Raw genomic sequence first — 23,013 nt, forward strand, 5'->3', positions numbered from 1 at the left:
TGACAGGGTGTTTATTAATCCAACAACAAATATCATTCCAATATCAGTATTATAAAGAATGACAAAACGTATAGGAAAAAGATATAAAAGATATTTGTTCCGTGAAGTTTGAAAAGAAAAGCCAAAGTGGAATTATCAAAGCAACATCCCCCACATTAGTCGCTGTATAGTTCTTAAATTTCACGTGTGTAAAATTTCGCGATGTAATGTTTGAAATTTATTCGCAGAGTTTATGTTTTGCGAATTATCTTTGGAGACTTTGAAAGCGTCATTGATTGGTACGACAGACTGTGACCTATTGGCTTTAATCACGAGGTATTACATTTCGCGAATCAGTATAGATACCGGTATGTGAATTTAGCGCAATTAAAAAAAAAACCACTCCAATATAAGGAAGCATACGTAACAGAGTAAAAGTATTGTAACGTTGTCTCTGATTGGCTGATACATCAGCTTAATGACGTCATTAAAGCACCTATTTGGAAAGGATTTGTATAGACTTTGCTTGTTGTCCGATCCATTTGTTAATACTTTATTATTTATATTGTAATAATGATTGAATACTTTATTTTGAAATAAAATGAAAATGAAAATGAAATAAAATCACCTATCAAAATAATATGTCATATGTATTATGAATAAAATAAAATTAATATGTTTTGAAACTAAAACGCAAAAAAAAACTCTCACCATGAAACGCTTTATTTGGAATAATTGAGGAGATTTTTTATGTCCCCTTAACATAAAAATATCAATGTAAAACCTCAATGAATTATATATCTAATCTAGGTAAAAAAGGGCCAAGGATAATGCATCAAGATATAACCAAGTCACGTTTTTCAATTCTTGTGATGGAATTGCATATCATGGAAACAAATACAATTGATAAAAGGTATAAGATTTTATGACTTGATCATTTTTCCTACCTATTTTCTTCAGGTTAGAAATTATGGTCTGATTAAGCGCAACATCCTATTAACAGTTAAGGCCTTTATCACGGCCTTTCTTGTATGTATTCACTTTTTTGTCCATGTTATATTATTATTTTCTTGTGATAGTGGAATTTTCACTAGCGTTACAAGATGCCCATTTCACTGATGAACCAAAATTGCATGACCAGTAATACTGACGTCTTTCTAAAACATGTAAGTCGAATATCAAAATTTTATAATATAAAGTTTAATAAAGTTGTAAAGGTGATTCAGTACAGTAATACCGAAGAAAGATTTTATAACTGTATTTGTTGAAAGAGTCACATCGAATCAGCAGAACGAATTCAAATTACAGAAAAGTATGACTCTCCGACATATTTAAGGATACATGATCATTCAAATAGGGTCGTAATACTTATTACTAAGACTAACAGTTGTAATAACGTCATTGATGATTCCTACTTTCACTTTGTATTATATTCTTCACGCATCCTCACATCACACATATAGTATTATTGTCGAAAACATATTTTTTTTCAGTCTTAAACAAATAACAGCACTTTAGGTAGTAAATAATAATGATATGTTTTAATACAAATATCCTCAAGCACGTAGCAACACACTCATAATCTAGTTATTTGCGAGTTAGAAACTTAATAATAAAATGAATAGACTATTATTAACGCACAAAAACCATAAATATTATATTTCGGAAGTCTTAGTCTCACTATTAAATGAGGGAATGGTTATGTTAAATACAAAAATGATTGATAGTATTTATTAAATAGGCAGCATGGCTATGATTTAAAAAAAATAAACACATATAAATAAATAAATAATGTCACCGAGACGATTCGGAATACCTATAAGAGTAAATATTCTTTAAACATCGCGTTAATGATATTACACACAAGTCACAATAGCAATGTGAGTGTGAAAGAAGAGTGATATACTACCCAAGGGTCGCGAAATGTTTACCAGGTAAATTCCAAAGCTGAGGATTTTACTAAATTTTCTAACCCAAGAACATGTGCCTATCCTCAATATTCACATGAAAGAGTAATTTTCTCGACGATATCATTATTATTATTATTGTTATTATTTTAATTTTCACACACAGTGTGAAGATTCTAAGAACATGACGTCATAATCAATATCAACCCGCAAGGGCAGATAACTCTGTAATATGCAAATACAGAATACCAGCCTGGTGTGTAATTAATTTTATTCCTACAACTATTGTTTATGTTGTTTAACATTCACAGTGACTGGGTATAACAACTGGAACGAATCTTACATCTGGATCCCACGAACAGTCGATCTTAATGAGCATCCACACAAGTCTAGACATGGTCACACAGTTGTGGTTCGAACACTGGGATACCCTGAAAAAAGTGGGAAAGCAAAACTTGGTAAATAAACATATCGTAATAAAATGCAGAACCAGATGTTTTTTACTTTCAGTTATTAATTACGTAACTTTATTTATTGATAATAACTCTATATAATGATAGTTATTTTAATGATAGCTATTTTTACCTTAATAACAGGTCAGTACTTACTAGATACTCATTATTAACATTTATTCCTATTTTATTATTTACCGCTATGTATTACTGTATCTACATTTTTTTACCACTATGACAATGCTTTGAAGATAATTGTTGAAGTTATTTAAGTTGTGGATGCCGATATACAAGTGATGCCAGCTAGACGTATGAAGAATATCATCCAAACCAATTAATTTCGTGTGCGATGAAAAATTTCGGGAATGGGAATAAATAATCACGAAATGTTTAAAGATGCTCCAACGCCGGCGAATGGTATTTTTTTCTCTTTAAAAAAAGGAACAGACGAATAAGTAATATCCTTAAATTCATTTTAAACAACAGTGACTTAATTAACACTAATAGCATCATTGAAAAGTTTAAGCTTCTTATTTTGATTCAATATGAAATATTAAAAATAATCAATTGCATCCCAGCAAAAATCCATGACACTATGCCCTAAATGGAATAAAGTGCTGATTGTGCGTGCGCCAAAAGCAAAATTAATCATTATATATGCATTTTTGTGTAATAAGACACATACATTTTGTATACCACGTTTACACAGTCATTGTTCAAATTATGGTCGTTTATGCTTTGTCTAGTAGTAGAGTATCTTTAAATTAAACTATAGTATATGGCTTATGACAGTTGGGAATGATGCACTTTTTTGCCGCGAAAATACGTTCGTAAGGTTATGTTCCCGTAACTGTTAAAATTGTTCTGTTAGAAAAAATCAATGGTATCGATGGCAAAGAAAGGCGAATATAAAATTTAAAACAAAGTATTTATATTCCGCACATAACCGAACCATGGCCTACAGATATGTTTTGTGGTTTCACTCTCACTGTTGGATACCCATTGAGAGGTGGATAGCCCAGGTTGTACCTTGATATTTATCTTGTTAATAAAGCCAGGAATTCCCATTATTCTATCAGGTTCTCTATTGATATTTTTATGTACAGATTGTTTGGTTTATTACTTTCTTTCTAAATCAGGCAAAATGAGAAAGTATCACTTCTAGGGCAATCTGATTAAAATAAGGTCTTCGATTACGCTATGATACTCTGTGCTCCTGTACGAAGAGCCTGAAGTATCAGAGCGTAATCGAAGACCTGATTTTAATCAGATTGCTTCTAGGGTCACTGACTGTCAAATGTTTGTAATCATACAAATAATGGATATACAGTTGAAAGTCATGGCTTATTTATTATTGTTTTATTAACGTCTCAAACTCCATTACATTTAAAATACAATGCATCATATTAAAACAGTAATATATATCATAGGCCATGCCTATAGATCCTAATATTTCAATAACAAAAGCAATTCAATAAATGGATTATTAAGAGACGATGAATACAGGCAATTAATAAATTGCTTAAAATACATTAGTAACATAAATTAAAATTATAACAATTATTAAATAATGATAGTATCTTATAAATGAGCATTAGAGTACGTAATATATATGAGATAATTCATCAATTATCTACTTAATATATATGAGATAATTCATCAATTATCTACTTAGAATACTAAAATTAGAATAGGAAATATATTTTTGACATTAGCAAATATATACACAATATTTAACTAGAAGAATTGAATATTTTAAGATATACGTAAATCAGCTGTACTTTATATCACTATTAATATTTACATTAGGATGATATATATAATAAGATACAGCAGCCATACCGATACATGTATTACAAAAAGGATAGAATATCCATACTAAGGATGTATAAAAAATGCATTCCACTTGTTTAAAACAGATTTCGCTTATGTGATAGCCAAAACGTATTGTTATACAACCTATATATCAAAAACAATTGTTATAATTATGTTATATATATAATTGTGTTGTCACCTATGTTCTATGTGTCAGACAAAAATATCGAAAAATAAAAGAAATTAAGGTATAATCTCAAATAATGTCGAAGAAAACAGCTAATAAATATAAATCATGAGAGTTCAAAACTCATAACTTTATAATTTGAAAAATAGTTTTGATATCAAAATTTATTATTCATTAAAGTGTTATTCCGGGACAATTTTAAGTACATTTGCATAACACCACGCGGCTTAATTAGGCAACTAATGTACGTTACGGCAAACATCGGAGACTACAAAATAACATCTACATTTGTTACCATCTGTTAACGCAAAACAATAAGCAAAAGACACACATGAAATATAATTGTTTACTTACTTACAGTGTCCTTCCGTCACAATTTGGTAGTTGTCATCATACTGCACTACGGCATAATCTTCTCCTTCATACGTTACTGTCGTTATGGCAGTATAGGAAAAGACTCTATAAAATCATAATTGTTATCAATTAGAAAGTTGTTGTTCAATCGAAATAGAAAAATACGAAACAGACTTTAATTGGACATCTGCAATCTGTAATGTATGGCATTAAGATTCAGTGAGTTAGAACTATGAAAGGATTTGATATGAATAAAAGAAAAAAATATGATAAAGAAGTAAGGAAACGAATAACGTGATGATAGATTCTTTCAACTTTGTTTCAATGGAAACGCATGAATCTTATTGAACAAATGAAAAAATAATTAAACAAATTTCGCTTATAATAAAAAATTGATCTGTTTCTAAAATATATTCCAAGTTGACATAACATATCTCGACATTGAATACACTTACGTTTCACAGCAGGTACACTGTGTTGCACGTTGGGTTCTGGACTGTCCTTCAATATCTGCTGGAATAGTTATGTTGTGAATTATATTACGATCTGCAACTATAGCAACTGATTTATTTTGACGCTCTAAGAAAGACCTGTTTACAAATAGTCCGGGAAATAGTCTCTCCTCACTCTCTTTGATAGAGTCGTTGTTGTTTTTTGCACATATGTTGATATTAAAAGGACAGCATTCAGGAAACTTGTCTCGTTTTTTTGCACAACCATATTGGATTCCACAGATGAGAACAAATAGTACAATGTTCAATAACAGCTGCTTCATTTCTTCAAGTTGGTTTGCAAAGGAGAAATTCACAGGAATATAGTAGATTATCCACGCTGTAATTTAAAATATTTTTTTCGTTTCATTTCTTCGCATAAGAATAACCCAATTGTATTATCAATACATATTTTGAATATGTTCTATATAGTGCTACTCGTATCTTGGGATTTTCTTTTAATGGATTTAGGGAATACTTGGTGAATCGAAGCCTATCGAATCATTTAACAAAAGGAAACTACAAGCACAAATTTGCAGATGAGACGAAAAAATAGCATGTAAAATGAACTGCTATCAATGTTTCATTATCTACATTAAATGTTTTATTAAAAGCCAAGGCAGTATTTGTACATTGTACTTTCCATGGAATTTTGTTCATGAAATAAAGCTATTGTTTAAACAAAGGTATTACTTACATATTGTTCACAAAATCGCATAATGTTTGTGTTAATATGTGACAACATAGAATATATTCCATGACGTAGATAGCATAAGTTATGTAATCTGTAACGTTTAAATCTCTTATTACATGAAATCTAAAAAAATAATACATTATCTATATACACTACAAATCAGGTAAACAATTAAGTATTAAAATTTACATCAATAAATGCAAAAATACTCTCTGTCGTTAAAGAGAAAGACATCTACAATTATTGAAAACAATTGAATACAAACCTTTGATTCACAAGCGCGCAGTTTTCCTTCTTCAAACAGCGGAGGGAAAATACTGATCAAGCGCTTCAATACAATTCCAACCCAAACATGGTAAATTGATAGTGATGAGAGTCACTTAAATATCAGAATTTCGCCTCTTGGATGGTCACGTGGACATGTTATAAAAGCATTAAAGGGTGGTACATCCGTATTCAGAAATGAGGCTAGCTTTTGTGTATGTCCTACAGCTGGTTTGTGTATATAGGCACGTGTGCTTCTCACTACACGTTAATCGTAAATCTGACAGCTTAATTGATTTAAATTATTATTCAAAGCACTAAAAGGACCCCGAGTTATTCACGGTTATAAATCGTTTTGAACCAACTTGCTCCATAAATCAGTGTAGCAAACCACTCGCATTTTCATTCTGATAAAAGATATGTTCGGAAATGGTTGTTTTTATCAGATTAGTGATGACAACAAATAAGTATAGGCAAAACTGTGAACTTGTTGACTTCTTAACATAAAATTTAAATGAAAAAGTGTGGATAGGGCACTTAAGTATGTATAAACACAGTCATTATACAGTTTATGGTGATGCGAGCATAGTTATGATAACCGATATACCTTTAAAATTTATAACAAAATAGGTGATCTTCAAAGGGTGAAAACACAATTATAACATCTATACAAATGTGACAATATTTCTTACGTGCTGCTTTTGAAAAATTAAAAAGTAACTTCAAACTTAAACAAATCTATGTTCATCAAATTAAATTCTCAGTATCTTAATGAAAAGTGGTTGTAAATGTTATTCTGCTAACGCAGTCGTAACACATTATATTATGTTTGTAAGCTACGCATTGCAACTTACTTATGTGATCATTAGTCATGTTATTAGGGAATGGAAGATGGCCTAAAATGGCTGTATTGAAATTCATTTTGAAAATGAAATCAGTGGAAATGAAAGTTGGTTGACAAGTTTTAACGTACTACTACCAGCTTAGTTCCTCTAAGCGCCTCCTCTGTATCCATTGTGTCAGTGAATGTCTCTGTTTTGGTAGGTTGCTGTTTGTTAGTATTGTGCTATGTAATATTGGAACTTTTGCTCTTTTTATAGTGCTATCTCACTGAAGCATGCCAACAAACACACCTAACAGCACATGCCAGAGAACGTTCCACTTAAGGCAACATGTGAGGTGGTATCAATGGAGACAGAAGGAATATTTATATATTTTTTTCACTTCAAACGGGAATTATACAGCTTGGGTGTTTTTGGTTAATTTATGCATAAATCCTGACGGACTTTTGGATTTTATTACAAACTAGAAATTGTTTTGTTAAAGTCTGTCTTAGGATAACATAACTATCACTGTTATCACTCGTATTTTATAAATGAACAGCTATAGTCCAAATGTTTCAACCGTATAAACGGAACGATCTTGGATTTTTTATGATAAAACATTAAGGAGGACATCAGGATGGAAAGGACCTCCACATTTTGATGACAATCCTGTGATAAAACGCCTAGCCTTCACGTGACGTATTTTGAGGCCATCACCTTTGAAGTCTATCATGATGTACTGATTGCCTTGTCACTGCAGTTGTGATGATTGATTGATGGACATTGATACAGCCAGATACTCTCCATTTGGCGAGATCGTCATTGTCGTATCAATGTCAGGTTAAAAATTTGCCTTACGGCTTTGAGGCTGTTTTACAAACAATTTGTTTATTCTTTTTTATTTCAAGTATTTGACTGTTAATAATTCTACTTTCATCTCAAATTCGAATTGGAATATCATTGTCCAGCTATTTAAACAAATAAATGTGTACAGTCTCACACTGTATTACTTTGTAAAGAAGAGTTTAAATCGTCAAACTAGGAATAGATATAAAAACCAAATTAGATATGTTCTGTATGAATGTTGAAATATGGTTGATTTCTTTCAAATATTTGGAAACAAAAATATGAAATAGACATGTGAATATGATGTTAGATTCTGACATTTGATTAAAATACTTTAATTAGATAATTCTACATTTTTCTATCTACACTTATACTTTAAGTATTTAACATGGCTTGATTATTACGGTATTAAATAAAACAGTCAGACATTTTCTTATCAGGAATTGGTTTTTAGAATCACCAGGGAGTGTAGGATTAATAGAACCCCAAATAATTATTTTGAAAGTACTGTTTATAATTCAATAAATTTTATAGGTTTTTATGGTGTATGAACAATTGTAATATTAAATTAAATAATTTTCTTACCATCAATAAGTCTATTCATATGTTTGAAAATAACTTTTTAAATGTTTCTTATAAATCAAAGTCTATAATATTACTGATAACTATAGGTATTTTTATACATGCATATTTTAAAAATAGAGTTTTTATCTGCTAAATCTATGCGGTAATGTTGCCATTACTTCCGATAATTTCGGGATTTCCGTTACTTATTATAACATTGTGCAACGTAATATTGTGCGTCAAAAACTGAAATAAAATTACATTTTAACAACCGTAAAAGGCAATGGGGATTTTATTAAACAAACATCCGCAATACCATTCTTTTCCCTTCCGATATATCCAATGCATCTTAGTGCTCATTAAAACCAGTTTAATTTCAAAGTTAATGCCGTAGGCTTCTCTATTTAGGATTATTCGAAAAAGGTTCAGGATATAGCATAACTGGTCTTTAGCAAAATAAGTAAACTGTAGGCTTGTATATATTCCAAAAAGGGAAGATTTGTTTGTCAATCGAAAGAGCATGAGACAGTTCCATTGTTTAGGTATGTAACTGTTAAAACTCTATAATTGATTCTAAAACACCATTCTTTATCGTTCCCGATTTAAGAACACACTTTTCCCATATTTTCACATGTTCCGTTTCTTTATACGAAGGTATCATTTTAAGAATTTTCTTTACAAAAAATAGATAAATATATGAAATAAAACAAATAACCCCAAAATAATTATTAGTAAATGCTATACATGGCTCGGTTCACAGATTTTACCTAGAAAAAATTTGTGACAAATTTCCCAATTTTGTTCATATGTACACCACACTGAAATCGTACGATACACGTTCTGATAAAAATCTTGGTAGTTAAATTTGCTGACTGTAAACAAACGTAATTTATGTTGCAATCCAGTGATTTACATTTCTTAATAGGAAATCTATGCGACGGTACACGACAGCACTTCATCTGGATGTTTGTATAAGAGCATTCCGTTGACTAATAAACATTCCTTTCGTTCATAAACTTACAAGCGCTATCAATATCAAATAACAAGACACGTTTCTTTTGTTTGTTTCAATTCAAAATCCCTTCCCCAGTATAGGTCAAGGTTACGTACAGAATAGTTAGATAATCTCGATCAGAGCATTCCATTGACAAGAGAAAAATAAGAACAAATCAACATCATTCAGCTTTGCTTTGGTTGGGTTTGGTTTGCTTGACTTTAACAGCCAGCATCATTTAAGGACTGTCTCCCATGTATGCAATATGTTCCGGTGTATAGATGGTTTATTTTTTTGTTTTGTTTGTTTGTGTGTTTTTTGTTTTTTTTTTTTTTGTGGAGGGGGATGCTCCGGTATATTCGTATTATTGTGTCCAGTTCTAATTGTGGATTACTCTTTAAATGAATAGCAACGCAAATATGTAAAATCATGCATTGCAGATAGAGTAATTTGCAGTAAGCAATATGAAATTTGTCTGTAAAGGTCGCATCCAAGAATAATCTCATTCATAGATTGTAATATATTTGATATATAATTTACATTTATTCCTATGGAATCTACATATGATTTAACATCTACCCAATATGACTTTTATCTCATAACTATTTTATGAGAAAATAGTTGTGTTAATTGATAGCTAATTGTAAAACATATTTAAAATATTTAGAATACAAAACAATCGAAAACTGTCAAATTTAAAACAATTCGAGAACAAGATGACCTCCGACGTTTCTTAATCTATGGATTTTTTTTTTTCAAATTGAAATTTTCAATGAGTGAGCATTGCAACAAAGCCCAAGGATTTTAATTCACATGCTTTTCTCAATTTCAATTTAAAGATGATTTTCATGACTAAAATTCATCATCTAGAATCCCATATGTTCATAATTCATCACCTTATGAATTAAAAGCAATTTCATCCCGACTTCTTTAGGTCAGCATAATTATCTAGTGCCAAAGTCGTCGTGCCTTTCATATGTTCATTAGACTGTCAAAAGGATACAGCAAATCAAGAACGCCATTTATTGTTTTTGATTCTATAGTTCATGAAAAATAACACATCTTATCGAAGTCAGGTGATTTTGTACAGAACTCGCAATATATCATCTTTACTACAAGATAAGTCGTAGAAACTTTTGCATACGCCTAATAATGGAAAAGTATACAATTCTCCCAGGGATTTCCCCAATAGTCCAATGTTTTAAAATCGTACCAGTGCGTTAAATTAAATCACCGTTGATTATTGATACACTATTGATTCCTTAAATGATATTTGCTGTTAATAGGGTGTTAAAGAAATCAAACCAGAAAAAAATAATAATAAAAAAACTATAGCGTAGGATCAAGATCAAATTAGGGTTGGGTGCACCAAATTGCCTCGTATCCGAATTAACCTATCTCTTTAATTATTGATTGTGTTTAAATTGGGAATAACGACTGAATAACGAAAGTGTAATCCGCATATTAAATCGATAACAAAGAAGCACATGATAACGGCAATAAATTGTGATACCGAGACTTCGTTGTGTCGCTAATTCGAATCCAATGTGGGGGAGATGCCAGGAACTGGTCGGTGTTTTTTTATCTACGGGTTCTCGGGGTTTTCTCCACCATCTAAACCAATAATGTCCTTAAATGATACTTGCTGTTAAAAGGCTATGTTAAGATAATGAAACCAAATAAGAATAACAAAAAACTATAGCGTAAGTGTTTTTAAAAAAACTGAGCGGTTCTATATCAAATTCTGGTCGGATGCACCAAACTTCAAAGTTTCCCATATCTGAATTGAACCGTAATCTCCAACCGCATTGGACGAAATGTCGTAAGAAAATGGGCCAAATCCCGCACAAAACTCACGACAGAGTGACTTATTAGTTATTACTTCTTTTGTTCCTCTAGAAATCAGTCCCGGTATTAACCAAATATTTCTTAGAAGTTATTATTCAAAACAACAAAAAATGTTATATATACTTTTATTTGTGATTTGTTATTAGATAACAGAAGTTTCTGTCGCCTGCAGTCTGAATACCAACACGGATATAAAGCTACATTACCTAAGTGAAGAGATTTTACCATCAACACTATATTGCCTAATTAAACCAAAATAAACATATTCCTAGCAACGTTTTTGTTCCCCCAGTTAATGTTCTGTAAAATGGTGTCACCTCATAATGATCGGTCATGCTCGTACTTTACTCATGCAAGAAGATGTAAATTGCACATTGACAAAAGCGTTTTATTTAGATGGTTGAGGAGGTTAATAATCCATGTAATTGTATATAATATAACTGCAACTGACTGTCATAAGGGAGGAGCGTTCGCTTTCCGCTTTCAGAACGATCACCTAGCAAATAATAACACCAATCGACTCTCTCGAGTTACCTGTTACATGAATACTTTTGTTTGTTATGTCGATTACACTTATAATGACCCATTGGTAAAGTGTCGCCTAATAATGATCCCTTCTGTATGCTATGCTATTTGTTACGGGTATGAAATATAAATTTTGTGTCTTCTTGTGATAGTGGAATTTCATAGCGCTCTACGTAAACATATTCCACACATAACGTGATATAACATGGACTAAATAATATATCCCGGTGTTAAGAAATTAATAACAATAAAAATAACATTTTTTTTTAGATATATAAAATAACAATTGCTTGCAAGGCCGATGTAAGGCGATAACTCTGATCCATAGCTTCAAGATTGTGGCCTACCAAGGGAACTGAAATCCACTTAAAGAGTCGTTCACCTTGTGACGTAAAATTAATGTCATATCCACTTTATCAGGTCAACATATTTATTTATTGCTGAAGTCATTGCGCCCTCGTTATGTGCTTACAGTTGATTTATACAGCTTTTTCTACGTGTGGATAAACAAATAATTATGTATTGTTTTTCGTTAAAACTTAAACTTGTAACTGAATTTAGATATAGTCATCTCTAGACCGCTAATATGCATTTGTGACACGTAAAATTTTTCCGTTCTTTAGTTCTTGAGATTTTATTAGCGTCAGATGAAATTGTTGAAAGGAATAAACTGGGGCATGATGGGACCGATATATGATTTAACCTCAGAGTGTTGAACGGTACAAATGGATACTGCCTCCCTGAAAATGAGCATGGTCAAAAGTCATTTGCATGTATTGCGTGTCCTCAAAACGTGTTGTACTGTAGCTGAGTTTATTACTTCGTTCGTCTATGAGGCGGATCGAGAATAAGGATATGCATTTTAATCAGATTGCCCTTATATCGGAGTCTGACTCTCTTACACTGATACGAGATGACTAGACAGCCATGAGATTAAAGTAATGCTGTACAAGGATGGCATTCGTATATTAAATTTCGTTCTTCTATAAAAACTACACTTACGCAAATATACACCTCCAGTTATAGTTTAAAATAAACGATTAAAAGCTCAAGAAAGATCTTACTATTATATATTTCGTGTTTGCAGAGCGTCACTGATGGGAATTAAATGTATGACGTCATAATTAACGGGGATTTTTGTAGATAAGCTAATTAAAAGCAAACATCAAATATTTTTGTGTATAATCAGAATAAACCTCCCACACGACCCGGAAACCACTAAAGCAGAACCACCAATATCTGATTGTAAGCTAAAACCGATAATTTGAAATGTTCTAAATCTACTAATATGTAGATTTTTAGGTTTATATTCTGTTCAAAATGTAAAGGTTCCAATTCAGAATTTTTCGGTTGTAATAAAGTCAATCGTTGAATTTGATTATCCGATATCAATTACATACAACCGTCACATAACTGAAAAATTAAAATGATTAATTGAAAACGTGTTCACTTTTAGATCCATTTCCCCAAGCATTAAATATCTAACCTAGATATCTGCTTAATCACTACCACTTTACTTTTTTTTGTATGCAACACTTTCTTATATTTTCTATTATTGAAATAATTCGAAAATTTTAGTAAACACAAAAGTGAACACATCCATACCTCCTGTTGAACGAAAGTTACGAAATGCAGGCTGAGAAGCCGTCAATACTTCAGACAGGATGTATTGTAGCTAGTGGACAGAGCCATTATCGCAAGTACTTGTTAGTTTTCTATCAAAATATATAAAAAAAAATATATTGATATAAAACACTATACTTTCCACTTATAACAGAACATACGATGGGTACCTAGTTATGTAATAGTTAACGACAGAACACACGATTGGAACCTAGTTATGTAATCAATAACGACTGACCACATAATGGATACCTAGTTATGAAATAGTTAATGAAAGAACAATCGATGGGTACCTAGTTATGTAATTATTAACGACAGAAAACAACGATCAGTACCTAGTTATGCAAAAGTTTACGACAAAACACACGATAAGTACCTGGGTACGATGGGTACCTTATTATGTAAAAGTTAAAGACGGAACATACGATGAGTACCTAGTTATGTAATAGGTAAACGACAGAACAACCGATGAATCCCCTCTTCCCCCCACAGGATGTTTTGTGGCAACATTGGTAACATTCCACAGAGACGTCTGATGGCTATCGATTAAAGGATTTACGTACTGCCCCCAGGGGGCAGAAGCCAACAATTTATAAACTATGTTCCCTTCCCCCCAATGAGATGTTTTTGTGGCCCAAATTTGGTTACATTCCATATCAGAACTCTAGAACGAAGTAGGCGATTTAAAATCTTACCTTGATTTCCCCTATTGGGGCCCCCGCCCCACCAGCCTCCGGGGGTACAGAGTGCCAGAAATTTTATACAAGTTCTGTTCCGCACTCCAAAAAGGATGTTTGTTGGCCCAAATATGGGGAACCTAGTTATGTAAAAAGTTATGTTGTGGCCAAAATTGGTAACAAGAGTAACTCTATGACAGAGATTTAAAGGCCTGTATCAGCTTTTTAATGTCAAAACAGAACACATAATCAGTACTTACTAATGTAATAGTTAACGACAGAACATACCATTGCAAAAACAGAACCTAGTTATGTAAAAGTGTAATGACAAAACACACGATGAGTACCTAGTTATGTAATGCATTGTAGTTAACGACAGAGCACACGATCAGTACCTAGTTATGTAATAATTAACGATAGAACACACGATCAGTACCTAGTTATGTCATAAATAACGACAGAACACACGATCAGTACCTAGTTATGTAATAATTAACGACAGAACACACGATCAGTACTTAGTTATCTAATAGTTAACGGCAGAACACACGATGGGTACATAGTAATGTAAAAGTTAACGACAGAACACACGATGGGTACCTAGTTATGTAATAAATAATAACGACAGAACACACGATCAGTACCTAGTTATGTCATAAATAACGACAGAACACACGATCAGTACCTAGTTATGTAATAAATAACGACAGAACACACGATCAGTACCTAGTTATGAAATAGTTAACGACAGAACATACCATGGGTACCTAGTTATGTAAAAGTTAACGACAGAACATACCATTGTAACCTAGTTATGCAAAAGTTAACGACAGAACACACGATCAGTACCTAGTTATGTAATAGTTAACGACAGAACACACGATCAGTACCTAGTTAAGTAATAGTTAACGACAAAACACACGATGGGTACATAGTAATGTAAAAGTTAACGGACAGAACACACGATCAGTACTTTAGTTATCTAATAGTTAACGGCAGAACACACGATGGGTACCTAGTTATGAAAAAGTTAACGACAGAAAACATACCATTGTAACCTAGTGATGCAAAAGTTAAGACAGAAAAACACACGATCAGTACTATAGTTATGTAATAAGTTAACGACAGAACACACGATCAGTACCTAGTTAAGTAATAGTTAACGACAAAACACACGATCAGTACCTAGTTAAGTAATAGTTAACGACAAAACACACGATCAGTACCTAGTTAAGTAATAGTTAACGACAAAACACACAATGGGTACATAGTAATGTAAAAGTTAACGACAGAACACACGATCAGTACCTAGTTAAGTAATAGTTAACGACAAAACACACGATCAGTACCTAGTTAAGTCATAAATAACGACAGAACACACGATCAGTACCTAGTTGTGTCAAAAATAACGACAGAACACACGATCAGTACCTAGTTGTGTCATAAATAACGACAGAAACACACGATCAGTACCTAGTTAAGTAATAGTTAACGACAAAACACATGATGGGTACATAGTTATGTAATAGTTAACGACAAAACACACGATCAGTACCTAGTTAAGTAATAGTTAACGACAGAACACACGATCAGTACCTAGTTAAGTATAAATAACCGAACTAATAGTAACGACAAACACACGATACACGATGGGTACATAGTAATGTAAAAGTAATAAAACGACAAACACACATGATGGGTACATAGTAATGTAAAAGTTATTTACAGAACATACGTTCAGTACCTTTGTTTTGTTATTAGTGTAGTCATACAGTAACTCACCTCAGTTTCGCATGTGATTAAAATTTGCTTCTCTCACAGGCGATCAGAAAAAGAGAAAATACATCTCCTCGCCGCGAAATATTTGTTTCTAATGCAGGAAAAGAAGAAATCCAGAAGTCTTGATCGCAAAATTTTATCTAACGGCCTTGGGTACAAAACGCAAAATTAGATCAAATGTTTTAGGAACAAAACGCGAAATTCAATTAACGTCCAATCTAACGTCCCTAGGTACAAAATGCGAAATTCAATCCAACGTCCTTAGGTAAACAACGCCAAATTTGATCTATCGTCCTTAGGTACAAAACGCGAAATTAAATCTTACGTATTTAGGTACAAAACGCGAAATTAAATCCAACTTCCTTAGGTACAAAACGCGAAATTAAATCTAACGTATTTAGGTACAAAACGCGAAATTAAATCTAACGTATTTAGGTACAAAACGCGAAATTAAATCTTACGTATTTAGGTACAAAACGCGAAATTAAATCTAACGTCCTTAGGTATAAAACGCGAAATTAAATATAACGTATTTAGGTACAAAACGCGAAATTAAATCTAACGTCCTTAGGTTTAGGTACAAAACGCGAAATTAAATCTAATGTATTTAGGTACAAAACGCGAAATTAAATCAAACGTCCTTAGGTACAAAATGCGAAATTATATCTAACGTATTTAGGTACAAAACGTGAAATTAAATCTAATGTATTTAAGTACAAAACGCGAAATTAAATCAAATGTCATTAGGTACAAAACGCGAAACAAAATCTAACGTATTTAGGTACAAAACGCGAAAATAAATCTTACATATATAGGTATAAAACGCGAAATTAAATCTAACGTCCTTAGGTACAAAACGCGAAATTAAATCTAACGTATATAGGTACAAAACGCGAAATTAAATCATACATCCTTAGGTATAAAACGCGAAATTAAAACAAACGTCCTCATGTTAGAAGTACAAAACGAAATAAAAACGTCCTTAAATACAAAACGCGAAATAAATTAACGTTTAGGTCCAAAATACAAAACGCGAAACTACAAAATCTAACGTATTTAGGTACAAAACGCGAAATTAAATCTAACGTCCTTAGGTACAAAACGCGAAATTAAATCTAACGTCCTTAGGTACAAAACGCGAAATTAAATCTAACATCCTTAGGTATAAAACGCGAAATTAAAACAAACGTCCTCATGTTAGAACTGCTTTGGTTGGTCGTATTTAAATTTCTCTATACAAAAACCTTTACATGCCTATCGATTATAAGTATTCTTAAACCATTTGTTTTCTACATTTCACTTAATGTTTGTAAAGTAGTAAAAAGACTTTAAGTTAAGTTCAACTTATTACATGGGTATTGCTTCTTGTTTTGTACATGATAGTAAGAAACTATGTCCAAATATAAAATGAAATGCGTCACCAAAATTGCCCGGGTGAAAATATCTAGTTGCGTATGAGAGGTTCCTCATCGTACAAAATCAAGAAACATGCATGTCATACAAGAAATTACAATTCCAATCGTAAGCTATGGCCTATTGATTTTTCTACATTCTATATTGTGGTTATGTATTTTAAGGTGATTGTAAAGATATCGTTTATTGTTCTCCATCGAAGAAGGATATCCTTATGACTTCACAAATTCATATGTTCTTCTGAAATTACCAAAAAGGCAGCATACAAAAAAAGATTAAAAATCATTTGAAGAAATGAATAATAATTGCTTGTAATGTTTAACATACGTGTATATACATGTATATCTCTAATAGGATATGGCTCTGTATTATTGTTTTAAATGGGTTAAATATTTGGGTAGAGTATAACAAGGCGACACGTGTATAACGGGTAGATATGATGGTGTGGTGATAAGAATATCATTAAATGTTAATGCGTTTTATAAGTGTCATTACAGGTAAACTATGTTACGGATTATCATCCAAATGTGAAACATCCGCTTCATGACGTTTATGCTAATTGCCATGTATAATTGCAATCAGGATAAGTAACAGTATATGTATATACTGCTTCACAGAGTATGATAAGTAATAGTATATGTATATACTGTTTCACAGAGTAAGATAAGTAACACTATATGTAATATACTGTTTCACAGAGTTTGATAAGTAACAGTATATGTATATACTGTTTCACAGAGTATGATAAGTAACAGTATATGTATATACTGTTTCACAGAGTATGATAAGTAACAGTATATGTATATACTGTTTCACAGAGTATGATTTACCTTTCCTCTATAAAATGAAAGTTTCCTCGCCATAATAAGCACAATAGCACAATAAACTATATCATAAACTATATGAAATAATATCATTAGTTCATGACAATTGAATATCAAATACTGTTTGACTTTCCCATCTTTGACGCAATTCACATACCGGTATCCTTATCAATGCATTATCACTTTTAACAATCTCTGATCATGAAAATGTGTCAAAATTTGGGATTTCATCTTCTCGTTTCTTCCTCAAATTCCCTTACTGATGTCCTTGGCGTTTGCTCAAGTGAGGATGACGTTGGGTAAGTTCGTTAAGAAGAATTGAAACAACGACGGGATCCTAAAAATAGTCCCCTTATTACGATAGGGGCAGCATGTCGATTGCTCGTTATCGAGTATGTATAGTACATGTGTGAATTGGGAGACAACTGAGCATTCGTTTTGGCTCATTGTAATAAAGGATCTCGCATACTTCAGTGAAAAAAATAATGAGAAGACTGTCAAGATCACATAGATGCATATGTCAGTAGTACTGACTACGGTGATAAAGTCTTCCCACTCACAGAATGCTCGGCGCGAGTTAGAAACTGATATTGGCATCGGTTAAGATGCATGCACAACATGAACTCGAAACATAAAAATATTCGTTAGGGAGCGAACATGCCATTTGTATGTCAAAACACTAAAATGAACGTGTAGCGATGGGGGAAAAAGCCAACAGAAAAAAAGACACAAAAAATGGGATAGTTATTATCCTTTATCTCGGTTTGAACCCGAAATCTGTTTCTACAGATCAATGATGTTTTATGGTCTTTCATGGTTGATGCAGGGCAGTAATAGATATTAGTATATGCTAATAGTATTTATCACCGTTTTCTAGCGAAAGTTCTGCACGAGCTAAAATGTTCTGTATTGTGCGTGTATCCATATACGGACAAAGCCGGTACGTGTCACATACGTATCTCCTGTGATTTTGCACGTAGACACCGCATAATTGCAAATTGTCAAATAATGTACGGCGAGTTCTGATTAAGTCTTAAACGATCTTGAAAAAATGTGAGAGATCGAAATAAAATCAAGCGCTTTTTTAAAATTGCCAGTAATGTTGACCGCTACCTTTGACATTTTTCATGAATTAGGTAACATCTGGCATTAACGTCATTGGCTTTACCACTCATACCAAGTATATGCTAGTTGTACTGTTTAATTCCCCTCAACCTTATTATAATATGCTTGTCATTGTGTATTATAACAAGTATGATTAGCGTTGTCATAGGATCCGGTCCGTATTGTCTCCATTTTTAGACACAACCGTCATTAAGAAAATCCTAAAAATGACAATTATTAATAATGTTAAGTCATATAGATCTATAATACTATAAGCACGTATGTGTCGGAGATAAAATTTCCGGTATGGGGATTAAGGTTTCCTTTATTTCCTTTATATAAGAAACAATGACAATGAAAATGTCATAATCGTCCTTTTTATCTCGAGGTAAGTTTTTCATTATAGCAAACTCATTGTGATGAATTCTATTGATTTTAGATGAGAAAAATCTGGTACCGAGATTGGTAAGATATTCGAAGTCTGGTACTGTAATTGATAAGGACAATGTCCCTTTATTGTTATCGTGAAACTATCTACTGTTAATGTTATAAATTGGTTTGGTTTGACTTTTTAGCGTTAATTACAGCTAAAATCATGATGGGGGATTCCTTTGTGTGCTAAATAGGTTTTACAGAATGTGCATTTTGGGAGAATCATGCAATCGAAGACTCACAATAGCATACTTAGTCAAGTCTTTATACTGACTCCTCCATAAGCTGAACGCTTACTTATAACAATTACCATTTATAACTTATAGTGTGTTTTTGCCTGAGGAAAAAACCCAGAGATCAAGTCAAAAGTCAAAAGTGAGCGTCAAGGGAGATTTTATGAAGAGGAAAGGCATTTAGGAAGGAGAGAAACAAATTAGAACCCCAATGAGTATAATTTTTCATTGTATAAAAAAGCGTTGTCATAAACGCTTGTAACTAATGGATCTGGTTACAAAAGCTTTTTAATTTCAATTAATTTTTAGCAAAATTGGCTGTCATATTATCTATATGTTTTGTTATCACAATTATGACGATTCTTCCCAAATATTTCAGACATATGCTGTAAAATAACAACAAGATGTTGTTTATGATCCTTTGTGTGTGTGTCTTGTATCGAGAGGGAAAAGGACATCCTGTTATTGCTACCTGGAATCATGACCCACAGAACACGACGCCTTATGATAGTCAATTCGATACATATAACGATGATTTGGTGTATTATTATGATAATATGCCAGTAACAACAGTCGCTTATGGGAATTCCGATTGGAACAGTATGCATTTAGTATCGCATATCAACACTGGTCATTATCCATATTATCAGAAGAATCCCAGAATGAGTTCCGCTCTCGCGGAAAGATTTTGGGCTCTTAAAACTCTTCTTGAAATTTACTTCATGGAAGCAATGAGAAGGACAAGCGATAAGGTGAATAGCATGAGGCATGGTTTAATTGGACACTCAGGAAAAACAGCAATACATTCCTCCAGTGATTCTGATGACGACCCTGAAACTGAATACGTCAATAACCGTGTCAAAAATGAAAATAAGTTTGGTTACAAAGATGAGCTTTCCTTAGACACAAGACGTACAAAAATTCATCGACCGACAGAGAAGAAAAAGAAACTAGAACACCATAATAATATTGAGGATATTTCCTACGTAAGAAGACCTCGCATTGATTTACCAGAGAAGCCAGTGTTTACAACAATAGTATCTATAAAGAAAGTATCAACGCCAGAACCGCCATTTTCCGATGAAGTCACGAAGACAACGCCAGCTCATCCGAGACGTTTGCAAAAAGTGGTTACAGCCATACCAACAGATCGGGATTCAACTGTACCCTCAGGTATTTATACAGTTTACTTACCGGCACAACTTAATGAATTGCCAGATTAAAATGAATTCTCCAATTTAGTTTTAACCTATTGATAATAATGACATCTTTATAACTTGTCTTACGCTACTTTTATGCTATATTTCATTTGGATAACATCTTAAATTGTAAACTTTATACGTAGAACGATACGAAGTGAGATTCAGTCTTTGCATATTTCAGAAGTACAATGTATATCCCTTTTTTGGTTGGTATCGATTGTGGAAAATGACATAACAGTCCTTTACTTCCCACAGGGCAAATTACTCTTTAATATGCAAATGCTTAATACACTTCCTCAAACAAAAGATCTAGGAAATGGTATTTGAATTCTCATGTATAATGACTAGAAAATGTAAAGGATCTATCTTTCAAGAAATGATACTTTAAATACTATTCAAAGCAATTGTTAATACTACTATGGATATTTCAGAATATTTTTCGATGAGTCTAAGCTAAATAATCTTTTTTTATATTTTAAAGATTGGCCGTCCGGTCGAAGGTTCAATTTACCAATTACATCAGAAGGTATTCGTTATGTTGGCGGGATAATGTCGTCTTTACTGCGGCGGATACAGAAAACCTAACATCCAAAAAAGGAAAAAATGGAAGCGCAAACTGTGAATCCATCCATTTTATAATTTATATGTTTTACCGGAAATCAATCAGAGACCCATGTATTTCTCTCCTACCAAAAATGGTCGTTGGTAAAGGCATGAATGAGATTGGTAAGATTTGTAGTAGCGATCTGATAGGTTTCCGCCATTCTTCAATTTTACAAGAAGTAAGTCCCAACAATGACATTTTTACTTCACCCTAAAATAGATTTGTTCTGCATTTATATATGCGTTCAAAATAAGTATATCTCATATAAAAATATTAATAGATGTGTGTATATTATATACGGTACTCGTAATAACAAATAAAGGTTTTTTTCCTGTCATTACAACTTCTTTTTTATTTTACTTCATTGTTCCTAATGGTTGCCATCAACCACTTCAACGTATGTATCACTAAGACATATGTCACTAACATATTCTAGTAAAACTATATCATGTTTCAAATGCCTTGATTTGGGCTACAAGGTTTGCCGTCCTATTTACTGTCAGGGCCATTTATTTTTATTTGCGAGAAAGTGACTCCTTTTAAATCTGATATTATAAAATGTTCATCACACACTATATGAAAATAACATAGGACGGCTTAGTTTATCCAGTAGTAATAAAACGTATGTGGAAGTATAAAAAGCTACATGTAACTTACCTCCTTCCATACCTTGTCATAAGATGCTTGAAAGAGTTTTCCATGGGCCCGTCACGTAAATTGGGATACGTCTAACAGAGGCTTGTCAGTCATAAGCTTGTCGAGTTGTTAAATAGTTCTGATAATGATGCCTGATAGAACCATTTATTTTTCTCGCATCCTGCAACGAAAAGAGTAAAATTGGGTTTAACATTTTTTCCAAACTATCTTGATAGGAACGGTGGCATCTAATAAATTCGATAATGACAATTTACGCTATAGTTACATAAGGGAAAACACTCTAAGTTTTGACTGAAGTCTGAACATTCATTTAGAAAAAAAAGGAGCCAAATTATATGTTCCCCCTACCAATCACAAGATGTAATCCACGAGATAGGAGTTATATGTCTGTCACAATGGCATAAAATGGCGTTAGTATATTAGTAAGTTAAAGCATAATAAACCTATAACTTCGTATTTCTTAAATTATAAATTCAAAAGGTATATTTAGAATCAGTTCTCTCTATAAAGAATTCAGAGTTACAATTTCTGAAATATTGACACGTATTTAGCATCATTACGTTTTTGTATTGTATGTGTTTTGGTTACTCCCCTTTATCCAGTAACATTTAATATCAAAATACATGGAATTTAATACACATGTGGAATTATAGATCATTATGTTATAACATAAATAATTAATGCATGTAGTTGTTGTTTATATGTCATTTTCCTCACACAA

General features: G+C 32.4%; 3 protein-coding genes across 4 annotated transcripts in view; 1 reads left to right on the plus strand and 2 right to left on the minus strand.

The window, feature by feature from the left end:
- Nucleotides 1–22,448, minus strand: part of LOC138333533 (monocarboxylate transporter 4-like) — a 37,840-nt gene extending 15,392 nt beyond the window's left edge. The window contains exon 1 of one of the 2 annotated variants that reach the window (XM_069281980.1): nt 22,305–22,448. Coding sequence is in view for 1 of the 2 variants with exons in the window: in XM_069281978.1 (XP_069138079.1) it covers nt 22,293–22,302 (10 nt within the window). In the remaining variant the exon portion in view is untranslated. Of the gene's footprint in view, nt 1–22,292 lie in introns of both variants that reach the window. The other variant, XM_069281978.1, reaches the window with a different exon arrangement.
- LOC138332786 (uncharacterized) lies at nt 1,037–5,883 on the minus strand. Its single transcript, XM_069280747.1, has 3 exons — nt 5,150–5,883; nt 4,695–4,799; nt 1,037–2,317 (listed from the first exon to the last, which is right to left on the minus strand). Exons 1-3 carry the CDS (start codon nt 5,467–5,469, stop codon nt 2,185–2,187), a joined length of 558 nt encoding a protein of 185 aa, XP_069136848.1. The 5' UTR covers nt 5,470–5,883; the 3' UTR covers nt 1,037–2,184.
- Nucleotides 20,571–21,840, plus strand: LOC138332787 (uncharacterized). The gene is made up of 2 exons (XM_069280749.1): nt 20,571–21,002; nt 21,513–21,840. Exons 1-2 carry the CDS (start codon nt 20,591–20,593, stop codon nt 21,614–21,616), a joined length of 516 nt encoding a protein of 171 aa, XP_069136850.1. The 5' UTR covers nt 20,571–20,590; the 3' UTR covers nt 21,617–21,840.
- Nucleotides 22,449–23,013: the final 565 nt, after the last annotated feature.

The sequence above is a fragment of the Argopecten irradians genome, chromosome 10 (assembly GCF_041381155.1).
Source record: "Argopecten irradians isolate NY chromosome 10, Ai_NY, whole genome shotgun sequence".
In the NCBI taxonomy this organism is placed as follows: domain Eukaryota; kingdom Metazoa; phylum Mollusca; class Bivalvia; order Pectinida; family Pectinidae; genus Argopecten; species Argopecten irradians.